We start from the raw sequence: 18,647 nt of genomic DNA, 5'->3' as shown, positions 1-18,647 counted from the left end.
AATTCCAAAATGAATGACCCATGGTCTCCGACTCTCTGTTATGAGGCTAGGGGGAATGAGACGTATGGAAGGGAGTTAGGGTTACATGGAACCGAAGACAACTGAGAAGACAAGGAGAACTGAAGTGAAGGAGTTCGGGAAGTCAAGTGAAGTAGTACCTGTCATCAAAACGCACAGCAGCAACCTTGAACCAAGTACCAAAACGCACAGCAGCAGCTAGGATTGAAGCTCACCGTTTCATCAAACCGCACCGTCTCGTTGTATTCATTAAACGCCCCGTTTGCTCAATTTAAGTTGTTTACATTTCAGAGTTGTGTTTCTTTAGACGTTCTAGAACATGTTATTTGAATTTCTACTCTATTCTGTTAAGAGTAAGGACACGTGTCCATTTATTACTGCTTTGGTTAGTTACTCCTGTGTGGGTATTAGGATCAGTCCGGGGCACAAACGGAGGGGATCTGACATTTTTATTTTGGAGAATATTGAATCAAGTCTATGGGAGGTTAAGGGTCCCTCGAAGAACCCTATATCCATCTCTTTCCCAGTTTTTTTCCTTACAGTTCTTTCCACAAACAGCTCATATGCATCACGATTTCCATCAATAATCAACCCAGAAATACTATTATCCAATCCAGCCGCAACATACACATCACAAGGATATTACAAGTGGTATCTAGAGCCTAACGTCCTAATGGCTGAACATATCCGCACCAAGCAGCAACAACAAGATATGCTACTCCAGCATGATCAAGCTATTCACAACATGAGTGAACAGATGCAACAAATTCATGAAATGCTAAGAACTGTGTTAGCAAACCAAGCCCAGCACCCAAACCGTGAACATCAAGAGAGACAAGAGATAGACCGTGAGGTTGAAAATGATGGAGAGCAACGTAGACACACACCAAGGGGAGTCAAGTTGGATTTCCCTCATTTTCGTGGTGAGGACCCAGCAGGGTGGGTTTTCAAGGTGCACCACTATTTTTCATTTTACCAAACACCTAATGCTCAGAAGCTTTTAATGGCTTCATATCATATGGAGGGAGAAGCCCTCACGTGGTACCAAGATGCAATTGATACTGGGCAGTTTACGGACTGGCCAACCTTCACTGAGGCACTTCAACTACGCTTTGGTTCGACAGCGTATGACGATCCGATGGAGTCGCTCACTAGGCTGAAACAACACTCGACAGTGGCTGTGTATAAAGCCCAGTTTGAGTCTCTCTCTAATAGATTAAAAGGGCTCTCCGACAACCATAAGTTGAGCTGCTTCCTTAGCGGCCTCAAAGATGACATCCGCCTTCCTCTTCGGTTGCTCAAACCAGCGAACCTCAACATAGCATTTAGCCTCGCAAAAATACAAGAAGAATTTTGGGTTAGTACAAGAAGAAATGCTAAACCATGGGCAGACCGAAATTCATACCAAAGCACCACTGGAAATCAATGGTCAGCCCCTAACACAAGTACCACTCAACCCCCAAAGTCACCTAACCCCATGAGAAGGGTGTTACCGAGTCATATGGATGATAAACGAAAGCGTGGATTATGTTTTCATTGTGATGAAAAATGGCATTTGGGTCATGTGTGCAAATCTCCAAAAATTTACTTTCTACAAGCTGCTGACCAGAATACTGAGGACAAGGGTGAAGAAGTGTTCTATGACTCCACGGATATGACGGAAACAGCACCACCAACCACACTCGAAGGCCCAACAATTACATTGAATGCATTAACAGGTACTCCTTGCCCTAAAACTATGCGATTACATGGCCATATTGGTAATGCATCAGTGCTTATTTTAGTGGACACAGGAAGTACTCACAACTTCCTTGACCCATCTATTGTTACAAAAGCTAACCTGCCCATTAATAGTCAGTCAAAGTTACAAGTGCAAGTGGCTAATGGTGCAGTGGTAGAAACATTGGGATCTTGTGATGAAATAGATACTCGAATTCAAGGGGTTTGTTTTAAACCCTCTTATTTTGTATTACCACTAGCTGGTTGTGATGGAGTCTTAGGAATTCAGTGGCTTGCGTCCCTTGGCTCCATAAATTGGAACTTTTCTGCCCTACAAATGCAGTTTCAGTGGGAGGGTAAATCAGTTTGGTTTAAGGGCCTTCAACTACAACAGACTTCATTCTTGGATTGCCACAAAATGTTTCTCAATTCATGTTACCATGGGAAGGGTTTAATTCTCCAATTACAAGCTACACCTACATTGTTGAGCAATGAGGTCAACCACCCAGAACTCAAGCAAGTTTTATCAGAATTTACCCAAGTTTTCAAGGAACCCACAGGGCTGCCACCTATGAGGTCTCATGACCATCGTATTATCCTCAAAGAGGGTACTAGTCCCATTTCTACACGGCCTTATAGGTACCCCTTCTACCAGAAGTCGGAAATAGAGAAAATAGTGGCTGAATTACTGAAAACAGGTGTTATTCGACCCAGCTCTAGCCCATTTTCTTCACCTGTTTTATTGGTCCGCAAAGCTGATGGGAGTTGGCGTTTATGTGTGGACTATCGAGCACTAAACCAGGAAATGGTCAAGGACAAGTTTTCCATTCCGGTGATTGATGAACTCCTAGATGAACTACATAGGGCAGCAGTGTTCTTAAAGCTGGATCTTCGATCCGGCTATCATCAAATCAGGGTAGTACCGGAGGATATCCCTAAAACGGCCTTCTGCACTCATGAGGGACATTATGAATTCTTGGTAATGCCCTTTGGGCTCACCAATGCACCCTCAACTTTTCAGGGGCTCATGAATACAATTTTCAGACCATATTTAAGGCGATTTGTCTTAGTTTTTTTTTATGATATCCTGGTATACAGCCACACCATGGATGAGCACCTTGGGCATCTTAAAGTGGTACTACAAACCTTATCTAACCATTGCTTATTCGCTAAATTATCCAAGTGCCAATTTGGTGTAGCCGAGGTGGAGTATTTGGGTCACCTAGTTTCGGGTAAGGGTGTTAAAGCAGATCCAAAAAAAATACAAGCAATGGTGGAGTGGCCAACTCCAAAGAATACTAAAGCTTTGCGAGGCTTCCTAGGCTTGACGGGGTATTATCAGAAATTTATAAGGAATTATGGCCTTATTGCAGCCCCACTTACAGCTCTATTGCGAAAGAACTCTTTTCAGTGGGATGATAAGGCTAATATGGCATTTCTGGAACTTAAGGCAGCAGTATCAACTCCACCAGTGTTACGGTTACCTAACTTTTACAAAAAATTCATTATTGAGTGTGATGCAAGTGGTTGTGGGGTGGGGGCGGTATTAATGCAAGAGGGCCAGCCTATCGCTTATTTAAGCAAAGCACTAAAGGGGACAGCTTTGACCCTCTCTACTTATGAAAAAGAGCTCCTAGCTCTAGTCACGGCAGTTCACAAGTGGAGACCCTACCTATTGGGTCAGACCTTTGTTGTTAAAACCGATCAACAGTCACTTAAGTACCTTTTGGAGCAAAAGGTAGGCACGGCAAAACAGCAAAAATGGATCACAAAGTTAATGGGCTATGACTTTACAATTCAGTATAAGCAAGGAAGGGAAAATAAAGTAGCGGATGCTCTCTCTCGAAGGCATGAACCAGAATTGCTTCAAGGAGGATTCCTGGGCCTTCTTACATTTCCTACCCCTATGTGGATTGATGAACTCAAAGCTACTTATGCAGGCTCACCTGAGTTAAATAAGATTATCCAGCAGCTTACATCAGGCCAGCAAGGGCCTAAAGATTATGTTCTAAAGCAAGGCTTACTCTTCAAAAAAGGCAGGGTGGTAATTGACCCTCAGTCCCTGTTCAAGGCTAAGGTCCTCACTTACATTCACTCAGACCCCCAAGCAGGCCACTCGGGTTTTGTGAAGACATACCAAAGAGCAAAACGTGACTTTTATTGGCAAGGGATGAAGAAGGACATCAAAAGTATGGTAAGGGAATGTGACACATGCCAGATAAATAAAACTGAGACCATTTCACCCCCTGGTCTGCTCCAGCCCCTCCCAATTCCTTCACAAGCTTGGGAGGAAATTTCACTAGACTTTGTGGAAGGTTTACCTAAATCTCAAGGGTTCAATGTCATCTTAGTAGTCATCGATAGATTGACCAAATATGGTCATTTTATCGCATTGGCACACCCATACACAACTGCTGGAGTTGCACAATCCTTCTTTAAGGAAATTTTTAAACTACATGGGTTGCCTAAGGTTATCCTCTCGGATCGTGATCCTATTTTTCTGCGTACTTTTTGGAAGACCTTATTTCAGCTGCAGGGTACTGTGTTACACTACAGCTCAGCCTACCATCCACAGACAGATGGTCAGACCGAAGCCCTTAACAAGACCTTGGAAGGTTACTTACGTTGCTATGCAGGTGATAAACCTAGGAGCTGGGTCCAATGGCTACCAATGGCCGAATGGTGGTATAATTCTTCATACCACACTTCGACCAAAATTTCCCCATTTGAGGCCTTGTATGGGTACTACCCACCTAAACTTACCTCCTATATTCCCGGGACAGCCCTTACGGACGCGGTGGATCAACATTTAATTACAAGAGACAAGATCCGAATTCTACTCCACAACAATTTACAGCAATCCCAACAGAGAATGAAGTACTACGCGGACAAAAAGAGATCAGATCGTGAGTTTGGAGAGGGAGACTGGGTTTACCTTCGCCTGCAGCCATATCGGCAGAGTTCGATTGCAACACGCCACAACCTCAAACTCTCTCCTCGGTTCTATGGCCCATTCCAAGTGCTAAAAAGAGTTGGGAAAGTGGCGTACAAACTGGATTTACCAGAGAGCTCACGCATCCACCCCGTGTTCCATGTTTCTTGCTTGAAACCCAAGCTAGGAACTCAGATCTGTCCTCTTCCCAAGCTTCCCCCCGTAAATAATGAGGGGGAAATCCAGCCAGAGCCCGAGAGAGTCATTGAGCGCCGTCTCAAACGGCAAGGCAACCGTGCGATCACGGAGATCCTCGTCAAGTGGGTTGGAGCTTCCTCGGAGAACAACACGTGGGAGTCGCTGTCAAGGATTCAGGACCTATACCCGCACCTTGTGGGCAAGGTCCTTTAACAGGGGAGGATTGTTATGAGGCTAGGGGGAAGGAGACGTATGGAAGGGAGTTAGGGTTACATGGAACCGAAGACAGCTGAGAAGACAAGGAGAACTGAAGTGAAGGAGTTCAGGAAGTCAAGTGAAGTAGTACCTGTCATCAAAACGCACAACAGCAACCTTGAACCAAGTACCAAAACGCACAGCAGCAGCTAGGATTGAAGCTCACCGTTTCATCAAACCGCACCGTCTCGTTGTATTCATTAAACGCCCCGTTTGCTCAATTTAAGTTGTTTACATTTTAGAGTTGTGTTTCTTTAGACATTCTAGAACATGTTATTTGAATTTCTACTTTATTCTGTTAAGAGTAAGGACACGTGTCCATTTATTACTGCTTTGGTTAGTTACTCCTGTGTGGGTATTAGGATCAGTCCGGGGCACAAACGGAGGGGATCTGACATTTTTATTTTGGAGAATATTGAATCAAGTCTATGGGAGGTTAAGGGTCCCTCGAAGAACCCTATATCCATCTCTTTCCCAGTTTTTTTCCTTACAGTTCTTTCCACAAACAGCTCATCTGCATCACGATTTCCATCAATAATCAACCCAGAAATACTATTATCCAACCCAGCCGCAACATACACATCACAAGGATATTACACTCTCCATTAGAGGAACTAGCACAAGAGAGCAGTGAACAAAAATGAAGGCTATAGTGATAAGCGCTCCGGGAGGCCCAGAAGTGCTCCATCTACGAGAGGTGGGAGACCCCGAACTTCGAGACGAGGACGTTCTGATCAACGTCGCCGCCGCCGCTCTGAACCGAGCTGATACCTTTCGGAGGAACGGCTCTCATCCACCTCCTCCCGCTGGTGCTAGTCCCTATCTGGGTATCGAATGCTCCGGCACCATCCTGGCCGTCGGAAAAAACGTTTCACGCTGGAAAATCGGCGATCAGGTAGTCTTGGTTTTGGTTTCTGTCCAAGAATCCTAGCTTTGGATTCTTTTGGTTCTGTTGTTTGGTTGCTAAGATTAGGGAGGAAAAGAAGTAAGCAAGCGAATTCGATCTGCTTTCTTACAGTTCAAAACATCGAATGTTTGGCTGTAGAAGTCTAGGCTTCTAGATTTTTATAGTTATTTTAGAAGTCCCCGTTGGCTTCAGGTTATCAAATACAAGAGTTCTGCAATTTATAAACTGTGTAGAAAATTAAAGTAAGAATATTTGTAATTTCTTACTTTCTGCCAATAACTTAAAATCACAGTCGTGGAATAATGAAAGGATGGTGGTTGAAGTAATGATTAATAGTATTGAGATGAGATTATAAATATTGAACGTCAATTTGCCAAATGGAAGAGATTATAATGTCCAAAGGGGTAGGATCACTTTGATCAAGAAAACTCTTTTTAACCTGCCCACTTGTTTCATGTTTCTTTTCCCACTTCCCTTCGGTGTTGCTAAGCATATTGAGAAGATACAATGAGATTTTCTTTGGGGTGCTCAGGGGGATTTTCTTATGGGCTTGTCGTTGGTGCCTTGTGAGGAGGAATGTCTAGGGTTGATAGTGCAGTTGGGAACTGTGTCTGAGGATAATGTTGTTCCCCTAGTTTCTCTCCCTCCAATACACAATATAGCGGGTTCACCATCGGATTGGGTTCTACATAAGGTTAATGAGATTCAGCATATTGTGGGGCTTTCATATGGAAGATGTGAAGACCAATTTAAAGCACTACTCACTTGAAACCTAATCAAGTTTTAAGAAAAGCAGAGAGTTAAAGCGTCTTTTTTGGACAATCAACTACGACGTTAAAGGAAGTAGCTCAAGTCGAGAAAAGACTAAAGGGAGGGTTTTATGAAGACGTCCTCGTAGAGGGAGTGTTGAGAGGAGTATTAGTCTTAAGGGAAACAATGGGTTAGGGATGGGAAGGTGTGTTCTATTCCAATTCGGGCTTGGTGTATTTAGGATAGTTTCTAATTTTCACGAGCTTTTTGGGTCATTAGGAGCTCTCTAGTATGGGCTAGGTGTTTCTTGTATACGTCCAGTGTACTTGGTTACTCCTATTGATATATATAATATTTTTATTTATAAAAAAAAAAGTTAGGAAAAGATTTGTTCTCTGATTTTTGAAAGGGGTTGTCTGCCTAAGGGGTTGTCTGCCTCGATTCAACTATGCACTTTTGGGAAAGTGGCTATGGCGCTTAACAAGAGAGATGCTATGAGGAGAGAATTGGTTGTTTCCAATATGGAGGCTTGTGGGTAGATGGACTACAAATGAGGTCCAAGGGCTGTATAGAGTAGGTCTATGGAAGAATATTAGAAAAGGAAGAGTAGGTTTAACCATATCAGATTTGAGGTAGGTGATAGATCATGATACGTTTTTGGTATGATCGGTGGTGTGGTGATTGGGCCCTAAGGAAGCATTCCCTGATGTGTATAGTGTGGCCCATGTTGAGGATGCTTCTGTGGCAGATAATTGGAAGATGTCTTCAGTATTCGGTGGAACGTGAGCTTCATTAGAGCTGCACAAGATTGGTAGATTGATGCATTCAGTGAGGTTTATTTTTTTTATTATTATTATTGTTTTGTCGTTATATTCCACTGGAATGAGGAGAGTAGGTGAAGACAAGATGTGTTGGGCTCCGTCCAACAGAGGACATTTCAATGTGCCTTCTTTCTGTAACATTATCAGTTCTCGTGTTAAGGAAGAGTTGTCTTTCGACTGCTTTTTCTGTTCGAGTTTAATTTACCGAAGCTTTGTTTTTGGAAATAACTATCTTTTTTTTTTTTTATAAGTAAAATAAGTATTATTCATCCATTCAACTGTCAATTACAAAGTCAGAATATGCCCTCTTTATGTAGGAACATTAGAAACTAAGAAGTCATGAAAATCCATGCCATTAAAGTCCACAACAATGGCCCAAGTACAAAGAGTCCAAAAAAATAACATTTTCAACTCCACCCTAGATCTCTCTGTCTTCAAAAATCCTCTAATTGCACTCCTGCCACAAGCACCACATAATACAGATAGGAATCATCTTCCAAACCGCTTTGATCTGTCACATACCTTGAATTGAAGTCCATCAAGCCAAAACATCCGACACGATTTTCGGCATAACCCACGTTATGTCCAATCTGTTAAACACCTCATCCCATATAGTCTTAGCTATCTCGCAATGTAAGAGTAAATGATTCACCGACTCACCCCTTTTTTTACACATGCAACACCTGTCTGCAATAATTATTCTTTTCTTTCTCAGATTATCCGTAGTGAGAATCTTACCTAACGACGTTGTCCACACAAAGAAAGAAGTTTTGGGAGGAGCCTTATTGTGCCAAAGCTTTTTTCACGGATACTATATCTCAGGAACTTGTATAAGTACCTTATAAAAGGAACGAACAGTGAACGCTCTCTTCCTTGCTAGACTCCACCACAGATCATCATCATGCTGGAAATTTGGATGACAAGAATACAAGAGACCATAAAAATCTACAAAACTCTCAATCTCCCAATCCTGTGCCGCCCGGTTGAAGTTGATATTCTAGTGAATGTTCCTTCCTGCGACTTCCATAACCTCCGCCACCATGGCATCTTGAGCATTTGCAATCAAAAATAGTGTAGGAAACAAATCTTGTAGAGCAGTATCGGTACACCATATATCCTTCCAAAATCTGATCTTGGACCCTGTACCCAATTGCAGTCTAGTGTGTTGATGGAATACCTCCCACCCTCTTTTAATGTGTTTCCATAACCCCATTCCAGAGGCCCCTCTAACTTCTCTCGTACACCATCCCACCCCTAAATCACCATATTTGTTCTCGATCACAGTCTTCCATAAGGCTTCTGGTTCCTTGCTATATCGCTACAACCATTTGCCAAGTAATGCACGATTGAACAACCTCAAATTTCTGATACCCAAACCGCCATTAGAGATAGGACGGCACACCATCTCCCACTTGATTAGATGAAATTTAAACTCTTCTCCTAAACCCCCCCACAGAAAATCTCTTTTTAACTTCTCAAGACGACCTGCCACACTAGCGAGTATAGGGGATAAGCATAAGAAATACGTGGGTAGATTAGAAAGTGTACTTTTAATTAGCGTAATCCGGCCCCCTTTTGACAAATACATCATCTTCCAACCTGCCAGTCTCCTCTCTACTTTTTCATCACTGTATCCCAGATAGAGCGTGCCCTAGAGGCTATACCCAGTGGTAATCCCAAATAACTCATAGGGAGGGACGCTATCTTATAACCCAGTGTGCCAGCCAACTCCCTTATATTCTGAACTTCTCCAATAGGCACCAACTCGGATTTATCATAATTCACTTTTAAAACAGACACTGCTTCAAAACAAAGCAGCGCCTTCACAGCCTTCAACTGATCTTGATCGGTTTCGCACATAATAAGTGTATCATCTGCAAACAGTAAATGTGAAATAGTAGTGATACCCCTACTGGGCAATCCAATCTGGAAACCACTAATAAAACCATTAGTCACTAAAGCCGAGATCATCATGCTTAGTGCCTCCATAACAATGACAAAAAGTAAAGGAGATAACGGATCCCCTTGTCTTAAGCCACGAGAACTTGGAAAGAAATCCTCTGGGCTGCCGTTGATTAACACAAAGAATATTACCGTGGGTATACACTAGCTGATCCAAGACCTCCACCTTTCTCCAAAACCGCACCTATCGAGTAGATATAGAAGAAAATCTCAGTTAACTCTACACCTTTTCCATATCTAACTTATACATAAGCCCTGAGCTGCCAGCCTTCAATCTACTGTCCAGACATTCATTAGCAATTAGAGCCGCATAAAAAATCTGTCTACCCTTCACAAAGGCATTTTGAGGCTTAGTAACAATCTTCCCCAAGACCCCGCTTAAACGATTAGCAAGCACTTTTGCAATAATCTTGTATGTATCATTCACTAGGCTAATAGGCCGAAAATCTATAATCTCAATGGCTCCTACCTTTTTGAATTAAAGCAAGAAAAGTGGTGTTGAGGCTTTTCTCAAATTTTCCAAACGATAAAAGCTCCTGAAACACCTTAAGAAGATCTTCTTTAATCACCTCCCAACATTCTTGGAAAAAACCAGTAGAGAAACCATCAGGGTCGGAGGCTTTATCTTTTGCCATTTTCCTTACTACACCATAAACCTCTTCCTCTCCATGCTAGCAGCATCCTCAGGCTCAATAGTGTCAAAAACCAATCCATTCAGAGTAGGCCTCCACCCCACCTGCTCAGTGAGGAGCTTTCCAAAGAAATCGACCGCGTGATTTTGTATTACCTCTTCTTCTCTGCATCCAATCCCTTCAATTTTCAGCACCTCAATGGTATTATTTCTTCTATGAGAATTTGCAAGTTTATGGAAAAACTTCGTACTTCGGTCCCCTTCCTTTAACCAAAGAGCTCTTGATTTCTGGTGCCATGACATTTCTTCTTGTAGGATTATCCTCTCAAGATCTGCAACCAACAAAGTTTTTTGTGCTTGCTTCTCCTCAGTAAGTGGTCTCCCTTCTTGTATTCTTTCTAAATCATGTATTTCCCTCCACTTAGTAATTTTGTTTTCCTTTACATTGCCAAAAGACTACTGAGTCCATTCCTTTAAGTCTTTTTTTAATGCTTTCAGTTTATTTGCAAAAATGAAACTGGGGATACCCTTAAGTTGATACGAAATCCACCATTGTTTGACCATTTCCACAAAGCCTTCAGACTTCAACCACATATTCTCAAACTTGATAAACCTTCTACCGCTACAAATACCTCCACAATCAAGCATAATAGGCCAATGATCCGAGGCTAGGCGTACCTAACGCGTTTGCCAGACGTCTGGAAAATGACTTTCCAATTCAGGTGAAATTATGAAACGGTCCAAGCGGGACCACGTCTGATTATTCGACCATGTGGCTAAACCCCCTGCAAGTGGAAGGTCAATCAAATTCAAGTCAGAAATATATTTTGAGAACTCCAAACTTGTTGGTGTCAATCTTCTGCTTCCAAAACATTCACTTTGGAAACGAACCACATTGAAATCCCCCTCAATACACCAAGGAAGCTCCCACCAGCTATGTACCCCTACAAGCTCATCCCACAACAATCTTCTGTCTACATCTAGATCCGGTCCATACACACCTGCAAATGCTCACAAAAAACCATCTGACACACATTTAAAAGAACATGCTTTCATATATCTCCCTATGTATTCCTCTACTTTTTCCACCACCCGCCTATCCCACATCACCACAATTCCTCCCGATGCCCCTGAAAAGGCCAAGTAAACCCAGTCTACATAAATACTGCACCATAAACTCCGCACAGCCTTCCTACTGATCATCTTCAGCTTTGTCTCTTGTAAGCAAACAATGTCCGCTTTCCATTCACGAATTAAATGCCGAATCCGAAGGCGCTTTTCTACTTCGTTTAGACCCCGGACATTCCAAGATACAATCTTTGGTTTCATTGGGAAAAAGTCAGCCCCTTCCCTTTTGCCCTATTCCTACTAGAGCTACCCCCCAAGTTCATCGACCACGTCAATATTTTTGGTTCCCGACTTTTCTTTGAGTCCTCTTTCTTTTTTTGGCGATGTCCAACTTTCATAGCAGTTAGCAAAGCTATGAACTGCTTCTCATACCCATCACATTCAATCCCCACCATATGTTGAATTTTTTTTGCTTTATGTATTACCCAATCTGAGGCTTAATCAGGGAAATAGTAATTCAATGGGATAGGATTCCCCATATTGTTATTCAAGTTCTGAAAACCTCTCCCCACTGAAATCTCCTCCAACCCGCAAGCCTCAGGGATGAACAGTTCATTCTCCACCGAGTGCATCAGATCATCCTAGTCCTCCTCTTCCTCAACCACCTCAAAATTCTCAAAATGTTTCACAGACAAGTCTGCCGGAGCCAGGACCATCCCACCACCCTTCATCGGCGAGTTCTGCACCTCCTTAGGTTGAGAAAAACGCATATCGAACCCCACTAAAGTGTGATTAGCACAGAATGCTGACGACACCTCATTGGCGGCCTCCTCTACCACCGTCAGCGTTGTCTGTGCTACCTTCGACTGACCATTCGCCGTCGGCTGACTATCTGGCACAAACCCGAGACTTGTGCAACTCGGGTGGAAGGCACAGGCTAGGGCTCTTGACAGACGAAGCGGGTTGGGCTTCCCTATTTGATTTGGTGTCACTATGGGCCCTGGGCTGAGACGACCCAGCCCCATTCAAGTTCTGCATGTTGGGCCTAGACGAGCCAACCCCACCAGCCAGGGTTACGTTTTGATTATTGGGCCGAGACGGCCCACCCCTCTTTCGCCACACAGCCCATCCTTTTCCCTTCTTTAATTTCTAATGGGCCTCATTCTGGGCATTGGTAGGCCCATGGCCCGTAACTTGTGTCTTCCCTTTTAAATCCCCCGTATCTTCCTTTGCCTTAAATGAACCAACAAATTCCACTATTGCAGCCATGTCTCTCTGCAGTGCCCGCAGCTACCCCTGCATTTCCAACAACCTCTTCCTGATAGCCCACGTCTCCTGACACGCCCCAGTGCCCCTACCATGGAAATGGTTCAACACTCCATTCGTCTTGCCTTCCCAGCGCCGCTGCCCTTGCCTTCTGTTAGAGACTCTCGCGCCACCATCACGCATGTGTGCTTTCAGCATCGACGTAGACAGGGCCTCCTTATACGACTGAGCATGGTGTCTCAGTGCTCCTTGACCATGATTTCGATGACCTCCACCAGACAAACCACCCACTTTAGTGACCTCCTTCCCTTGCTCCAACAACACCTCCCTCATCTTCCTCCATCCCCATCCATTTTCTCCTTTAGGAATACATAAAACATTCCTCCTTCCCCCCTGGTTGTACTCTAAAATTTGAAGATACCTCACTCTCCTATTTGCACATCGTTGAGCAATCATACTACAAAAACCGCCTCTCGTTGCCGAATACACCTCCTTCTTCCCCCTACTTAGACTCTCCTCTAATACCTTCTCAAGCCACTGGATTGAAGAGTGACCCAGCATCACCATTTGCTCTATTTTCCAGCTTCTCTTAGTAACTCGCAAACCATCATCACCAAATTTTGACAAAATAAAGCATTTGGATTCAATCACCACTTCTATAGCACAACCCATCATAATCATCTAAACTTCAGAAAATATTAACATAACATTGCCAATGATGAAAAGCGTTACAGAAAGCAACGAGGAGAAGAAAGTGTGCATGTGTACAGAGAGAAGACTGAGCCATAAAAGTCAGAGAAACATGTTGTCCATGCAAAAGATGACTCTTCAAGTGTTTGAAACAATACAAAGACGTGTCTTGTAGTTGCATTTGGAAGTAGTTGGGTGTAACTGTTGTTTTGACAATGTTTTCCCCCCTTTTTACAGACTTTTGTAACTGTGCAAAATTTGTATTACACATAATAGAGATGCATAATTCTTGGTACATAATACTAGGTGTGCGCTCTTCTCAATGGGGGAGGATATGCTGAGAAAGTGGTTGTTCCAGCTACACAAGTTCTTCCTATCCCACCTGGAGTTTCTTTGGAGGATGCTGCTAGTCTCCCTGAGGTGGCGTGTACTGTTTGGTCCACTGTTTTTATGATAAGTCAGCTATCTGCTGGGGAAACATTCTTGGTAAACACTTAGCCTAATCTGTTTTCTGATTCTTGATAATTTAGTGGAACTTGCATTGGTTAGGATCTTACATTTGTTGGCATCTGCTATGGTATATGACTAATTATGTTACTATCTTACTATGATGTCATTGGTGTAATCACTTGGAATGAACATTCTTGATAATTACTGAGCTTAATCTATGTGCTCCATCATTTATTGTAACTCAACTAACTACATTTTTACATTTAACCTTTTTGACAAAATTATACCTTCATACCTCATTCCCCTTCCCTTGTTGCTACCCAACAGTCTTTTAGGGTTTCTGCCCTAAGGTTTTTTCTAACTTTATCCTATGCTTGTAAACCATCTCTATGTGCGGCCCTTAAGATCGCCTTCTGCACTAAACAATGGAAGCGTTTCGAGTCATAGTTGTGCAAAATCAAGGCATACAGTTCTCTCTAGGGTTTCCTTTTGAGTCCTCTTCTTCCCACCTGAAATGTGTTATCAGTGAGGCATTTCTCTTGCCATTGGATCAGTCATGTCCATATTTTTCTTTGGAGCCTTGCAGTGGATAGCCTTTGTGCTATTTCATTTGCAGGGGTTTCGGATTATTTGTTGGGATTTCAGCTCCATTGGTAATTTCTAGTGTCTCACTCTAAGGCGAGGAACAACTATTCTTTTTCAATATCTTTATCAATTATTACCTATACAAAAACACCTTCACATCCCTGCTTACCTATATATAGAAGAATGAATAGGTAAAAGCCGAAACAAAAAAAATGGAAACAAAAAGATATTGTAATGAAAATTGTTCAAATCGAGGCAACACTTAATTAATATGCCTTATTCACGAGTTGACCAGTAGAATTAACAAAAATCTGAAATATCTTAATTAAAAGAGCCTGAAATATCTTACTATAGTGTAAGTAGGTACCTTAGGGATTCTGTTAGGGACCCCGGTCTTATCCCTAACACTAAGGTCCACGGGCTCGTCTTGGTGATGATGGTGACCGAGTGTTCTTGCCAACTTGTTTGGCCTTCTATAAAAGGATGGTGTTTGAGTGATGGGATGATGATGTGTTTGGGTAGGTTAAGTGTTTAGGCTAAGGCAAATCAATGTGGGCGGCTAGACTTGTTCTTGAGTGAAGTGCCAATATGATGGAGGCTAGGGTTGAATGGATGATATGAGGTTTGGGTTCGGGTTCGGGTTCGGGTTGGATGCAACTAGGGATGTCGTGGGCTATGGTAGAATTAGGGTTGGTGTGGTCTTGGAAGATTGGCTTAGGATTATAGGTGTTTGATGTAATGAGAATGGCTTAAGGGTTGCCCTTGATGTTTGGGCCACTTGGATGGTGATTAGGGTAGGAATGGTGAAGTGTAGCTAGGGTTTTGTGAGATGGCTAGGGTGAATTTCGAGATTTGGAAAAGTTGGCTTAAGGTTGGAGTTTAGAATGATGCTAAGGTTTAGGAATGAGGTGGAAGAGTGATGCTAGGGTTCAGTTGGCTAGGGTTGCCGAAATGGTAAGGTTTTGGATGTTGGGTGGCTAAGATGAAGGGATTGGGTTGACTTGGTCTTTGGAAGGTTGGTTAGATTTTGAATGATTTGGAAATGGATATGGAAGTTTGAAAGACGAAGGGAATCTTTGAGGAAAGAAGGGAATTCGAATTTGGCTAGGATTGGTAGATAGAGATGATTGAGGGAAGATTCCTAAGTGGTAGGAATCTTGGAGGGAATTGGAAATTCGAATTTGAATTGAGATGGTAAGTCAATAGTTGACTAGAGAGATTTTAGGAATAGTGATTTAAGGAATTGAAGAGGATTTGCAATTCCTTAAATTAAGGGATTTGAATTTGAATTTGAATTAGAGGAAGTCAAGACTCCTAAAAGGAATGAGTTTCCTTATAGGGCTTGAGGTTCGCGGCTAGGGTTTATGGTGGATGACTTTAGGATGGCTGAATATGATAAGTGGATGGTGTGGCTAGGGTTTTATGACTATGATAGATGAAGGGCAATTGTGGAAATGTAAACTAATATGGAAAGTAGGGCAACACTAGAGTTGGCCAAATGGTGTATATGGAGTGGAGGCTATGTGTATTTCGGCTAGGGCAAGGTGTATGGAGGGAACAATTTGTAGTAAGTTGACAAACTTATGTAAAGAATGACAAATGAGCAATGGAATGGATGTACACCAAAAACAATGAAGAACACGATGAACAAGTGATAAATAATCAAGAACAAAGTGAACAAAAGATAGTCAATTCAACTATGATTCACGAATTGCACATAGATGAAATAAACCTCTTTATTGTTGAACTTCAAAATAACAAATAGAACAACAACTTGGATTCACGAATTGCACCAAATTGCAAGAACAAGATAGATTGAATAACACCTATTCACGAATTGCAAGGTGTGATCCTCTCTTAGGAGATTCACGAATTGCACCCCAAAGAGCCCAAGTGCCTTAGCACCGAATGGTGATCTCAAGAACAAAATAGTCTACCCACTAGGAAATTTGCCAAAAGATGTAAATGCAAAGCCTAAGAGTCCTATTTATAAGGATTACAACTTAGAAACCCCCATTAGGTCTCTTGGAAAATAAATAATTAAATAAAAATTAATAATGAAAAATAACATAGTTGACATGAGCCAAGTTGACTCATGACATGCATGAGCGCATGGGTGGGCTAGGCTGGCCCATGGCATGGGCCATGGGCCATGGGCATGGCTAGCATGGCTAGCATGGCTGTTGGCATGTGGCTGACAAGTCTATGAGGCTGTTTTGGGGCTGTCTAGCCTTGTCTCCACATGGCTAGTGGCTTGGCCATGGGCCACAACACATGAGGTCCTACCAGATTCATTGTGGTTGTAGTTGATACTGAGAAAAACCAATTTACATGATATATAGCCTATTCAAATCAGTTTCATTCATATTCCAGTCTAGTCCCAATTCATCACTTAATTATGAATTGAAAACTTAAATTTCAGGTCCATGGGGGCTCCAGTGGTATTGGTACATTTGCAATTCAGATAGTTAATACCAAGGAGCACAAGTGTTTGTCACAGCAGGTCCAACAACACGCTCATCTCATTACATAAACTCAGTATCCATGTATTCATATACTTCAGATCTTGATCACCAGGGAGTGAAGAAAAACTAGCTGTTTGTAAGGATCTTGGAGCTGATGTGTGTATCAATTACAAGACCGAGGACTTTGTTGTCCGAGTGAAGCAAGAAACAGAAGGGAAAGGTATGCTGCAGCTTTGATCGATCACATATGCTTCATTTAACAATATCTCACCATCTCTCAATGTTTGAGGGAGTATGGTATAGATTTTTTTTTTTTTTTTTTTTTTCTAGTGGTTGGTGGGGAGTAATGCCAACTTCATGAGTAATCAATGGCAGGTGTTGATGTTATTCTGGATCATATTGGAGCAGCCTATTTTCAGCGAAACCTTGACAGCTTAAATGTTGGTGGGAGGCTTCTTCTTATCAGCATGATGGGTGGGGCAGCTACAGAAATAAATCTTAGCAGTTTGCTTGCTAGGTGTCTCACAGTGAAAGGTATTACAACAGTATTCATTAATATTGAGTTTCAGTCTCTAGTTTTTGGAGTTTGGATGAGCTTTCATCTTTCCCTTTCTTGAAATACCGTTTAAAGGTTTGCTTATTTTGTTCTTCATTCCATCACGAGTTGAGCAATAGAATGAAAACTAAACATTCTGCCTACCTTTATTAATAACTCTGCCTTGAAGCATTTTCCTGGGTAAAAGAGGTACCTCCCCCTCCCCCCTATTATTTCCACACGTAAGTTAGAAGTGACCCAATATTGAAACAAAGAAATGGATCTCATATTTGATACACCCACTCATCTTTGATTCAAGAATCGCAAAAAGGCTTTGCACATTATTTCAACCATTTAACTGAGACCCTTACGGAAAAACTTTAGGCCCATACATCCGTACAGTCATTTGTCTCTGTTTCATTAGAATATTCTTTTGGAAGTTTGAGGTTGTTGACGATTGTTTTCCCTATGAATGCATCCTTTAATCAATGAAAAGTGCTTCCGAAATCATTTCTATGTCTTTCTAGTTGCCTTCTCCAATAGTAAACTCGCTGGAAATTCCATGTTTCATTGTAAGAGCTGCCATGATGATTTAAATGTTTCTTAAAATGTCAACTCCGTTTGTGCTGTCCATTTTTTCAAAGTAATGCAGAGAGAATTATAGTCTTTGATTGAATATGTGTTTTGTGAATGCAGCTTCTCGCTTGCGATACAGAAGTCCAGAAAATAAAGCAGCGACCATTAATGAGGTGGAGAAGAATGTTTGGCCTGCTATCATCGCAGGAAAGGTCACACCTGTGGTCTACAAATCCTTCCCATTATCTGAAGCGGCAGAGGCTCACCGGCTTATGGAAAGTAGCAAGCATATTGGGAAGATACTTCTTGTTCCATGACAGAATGATCAGTTCTCCTCTCTTAAATGAGTATGGCTTTAAGACCTTTGGGATGTGTATATGTGATGTTCGAATATCTGCTACAACTGATGCATATTTTTTGTTGCAGGCTTGTAACTTAGGAAACTTGGATTATTTTGTACGTATTGTGAAATTTAGTGTTGTTTATGTCCTGTTCCAGTGTGACCTGTTGAAACAAAAGTCACTCAAGATGGCATAGTTCCCATCGATGATAATTTATGATACATTCTTTTTTATAAGAATAAATTATGAAGACAAATGATATAGATTGTAAATCTTCATGATGACATGAATGATCCTGGTGATTACAAAAATCCCTTGTTTATTCTATGGCACAGAAGATACTATGGTCCTTCAGCAAAAGACGACTATGATTACAGTGAGTATGGAAACGTTAAAAAAATTAGACTATTGGAGAAATCATTATTAAAACTAACAACTTTCAATTAAAGAAATGAATGAAATAATCAGCAAAACAATG

At 41.9% G+C, this 18,647-nt stretch overlaps 1 protein-coding gene across 1 annotated transcript; it reads left to right on the top strand.

The window, feature by feature from the left end:
* Positions 1-5,762: 5,762 nt before the first annotated feature.
* On the top strand, positions 5,763-18,248 carry LOC109005135 (quinone oxidoreductase PIG3-like). Its single transcript, XM_035688471.1, is given in 7 exon segments — positions 5,763-6,017; positions 13,524-13,703; positions 16,675-16,720; positions 16,723-16,755; positions 16,830-16,937; positions 17,093-17,251; positions 17,949-18,248. Coding segments are annotated over 7 exon segments (978 nt in total). The 3' UTR covers positions 18,146-18,248.
* The last annotated feature ends 399 nt before the right edge of the window (positions 18,249-18,647 follow it).

Source organism: Juglans regia, chromosome 3, assembly GCF_001411555.2.
Source record: "Juglans regia cultivar Chandler chromosome 3, Walnut 2.0, whole genome shotgun sequence".
Lineage (NCBI taxonomy): Eukaryota > Viridiplantae > Streptophyta > Magnoliopsida > Fagales > Juglandaceae > Juglans > Juglans regia.
The sequence above is the reverse complement of the archived record's forward strand: the minus strand, read 5'-3'. Positions and strand labels throughout refer to the sequence as shown.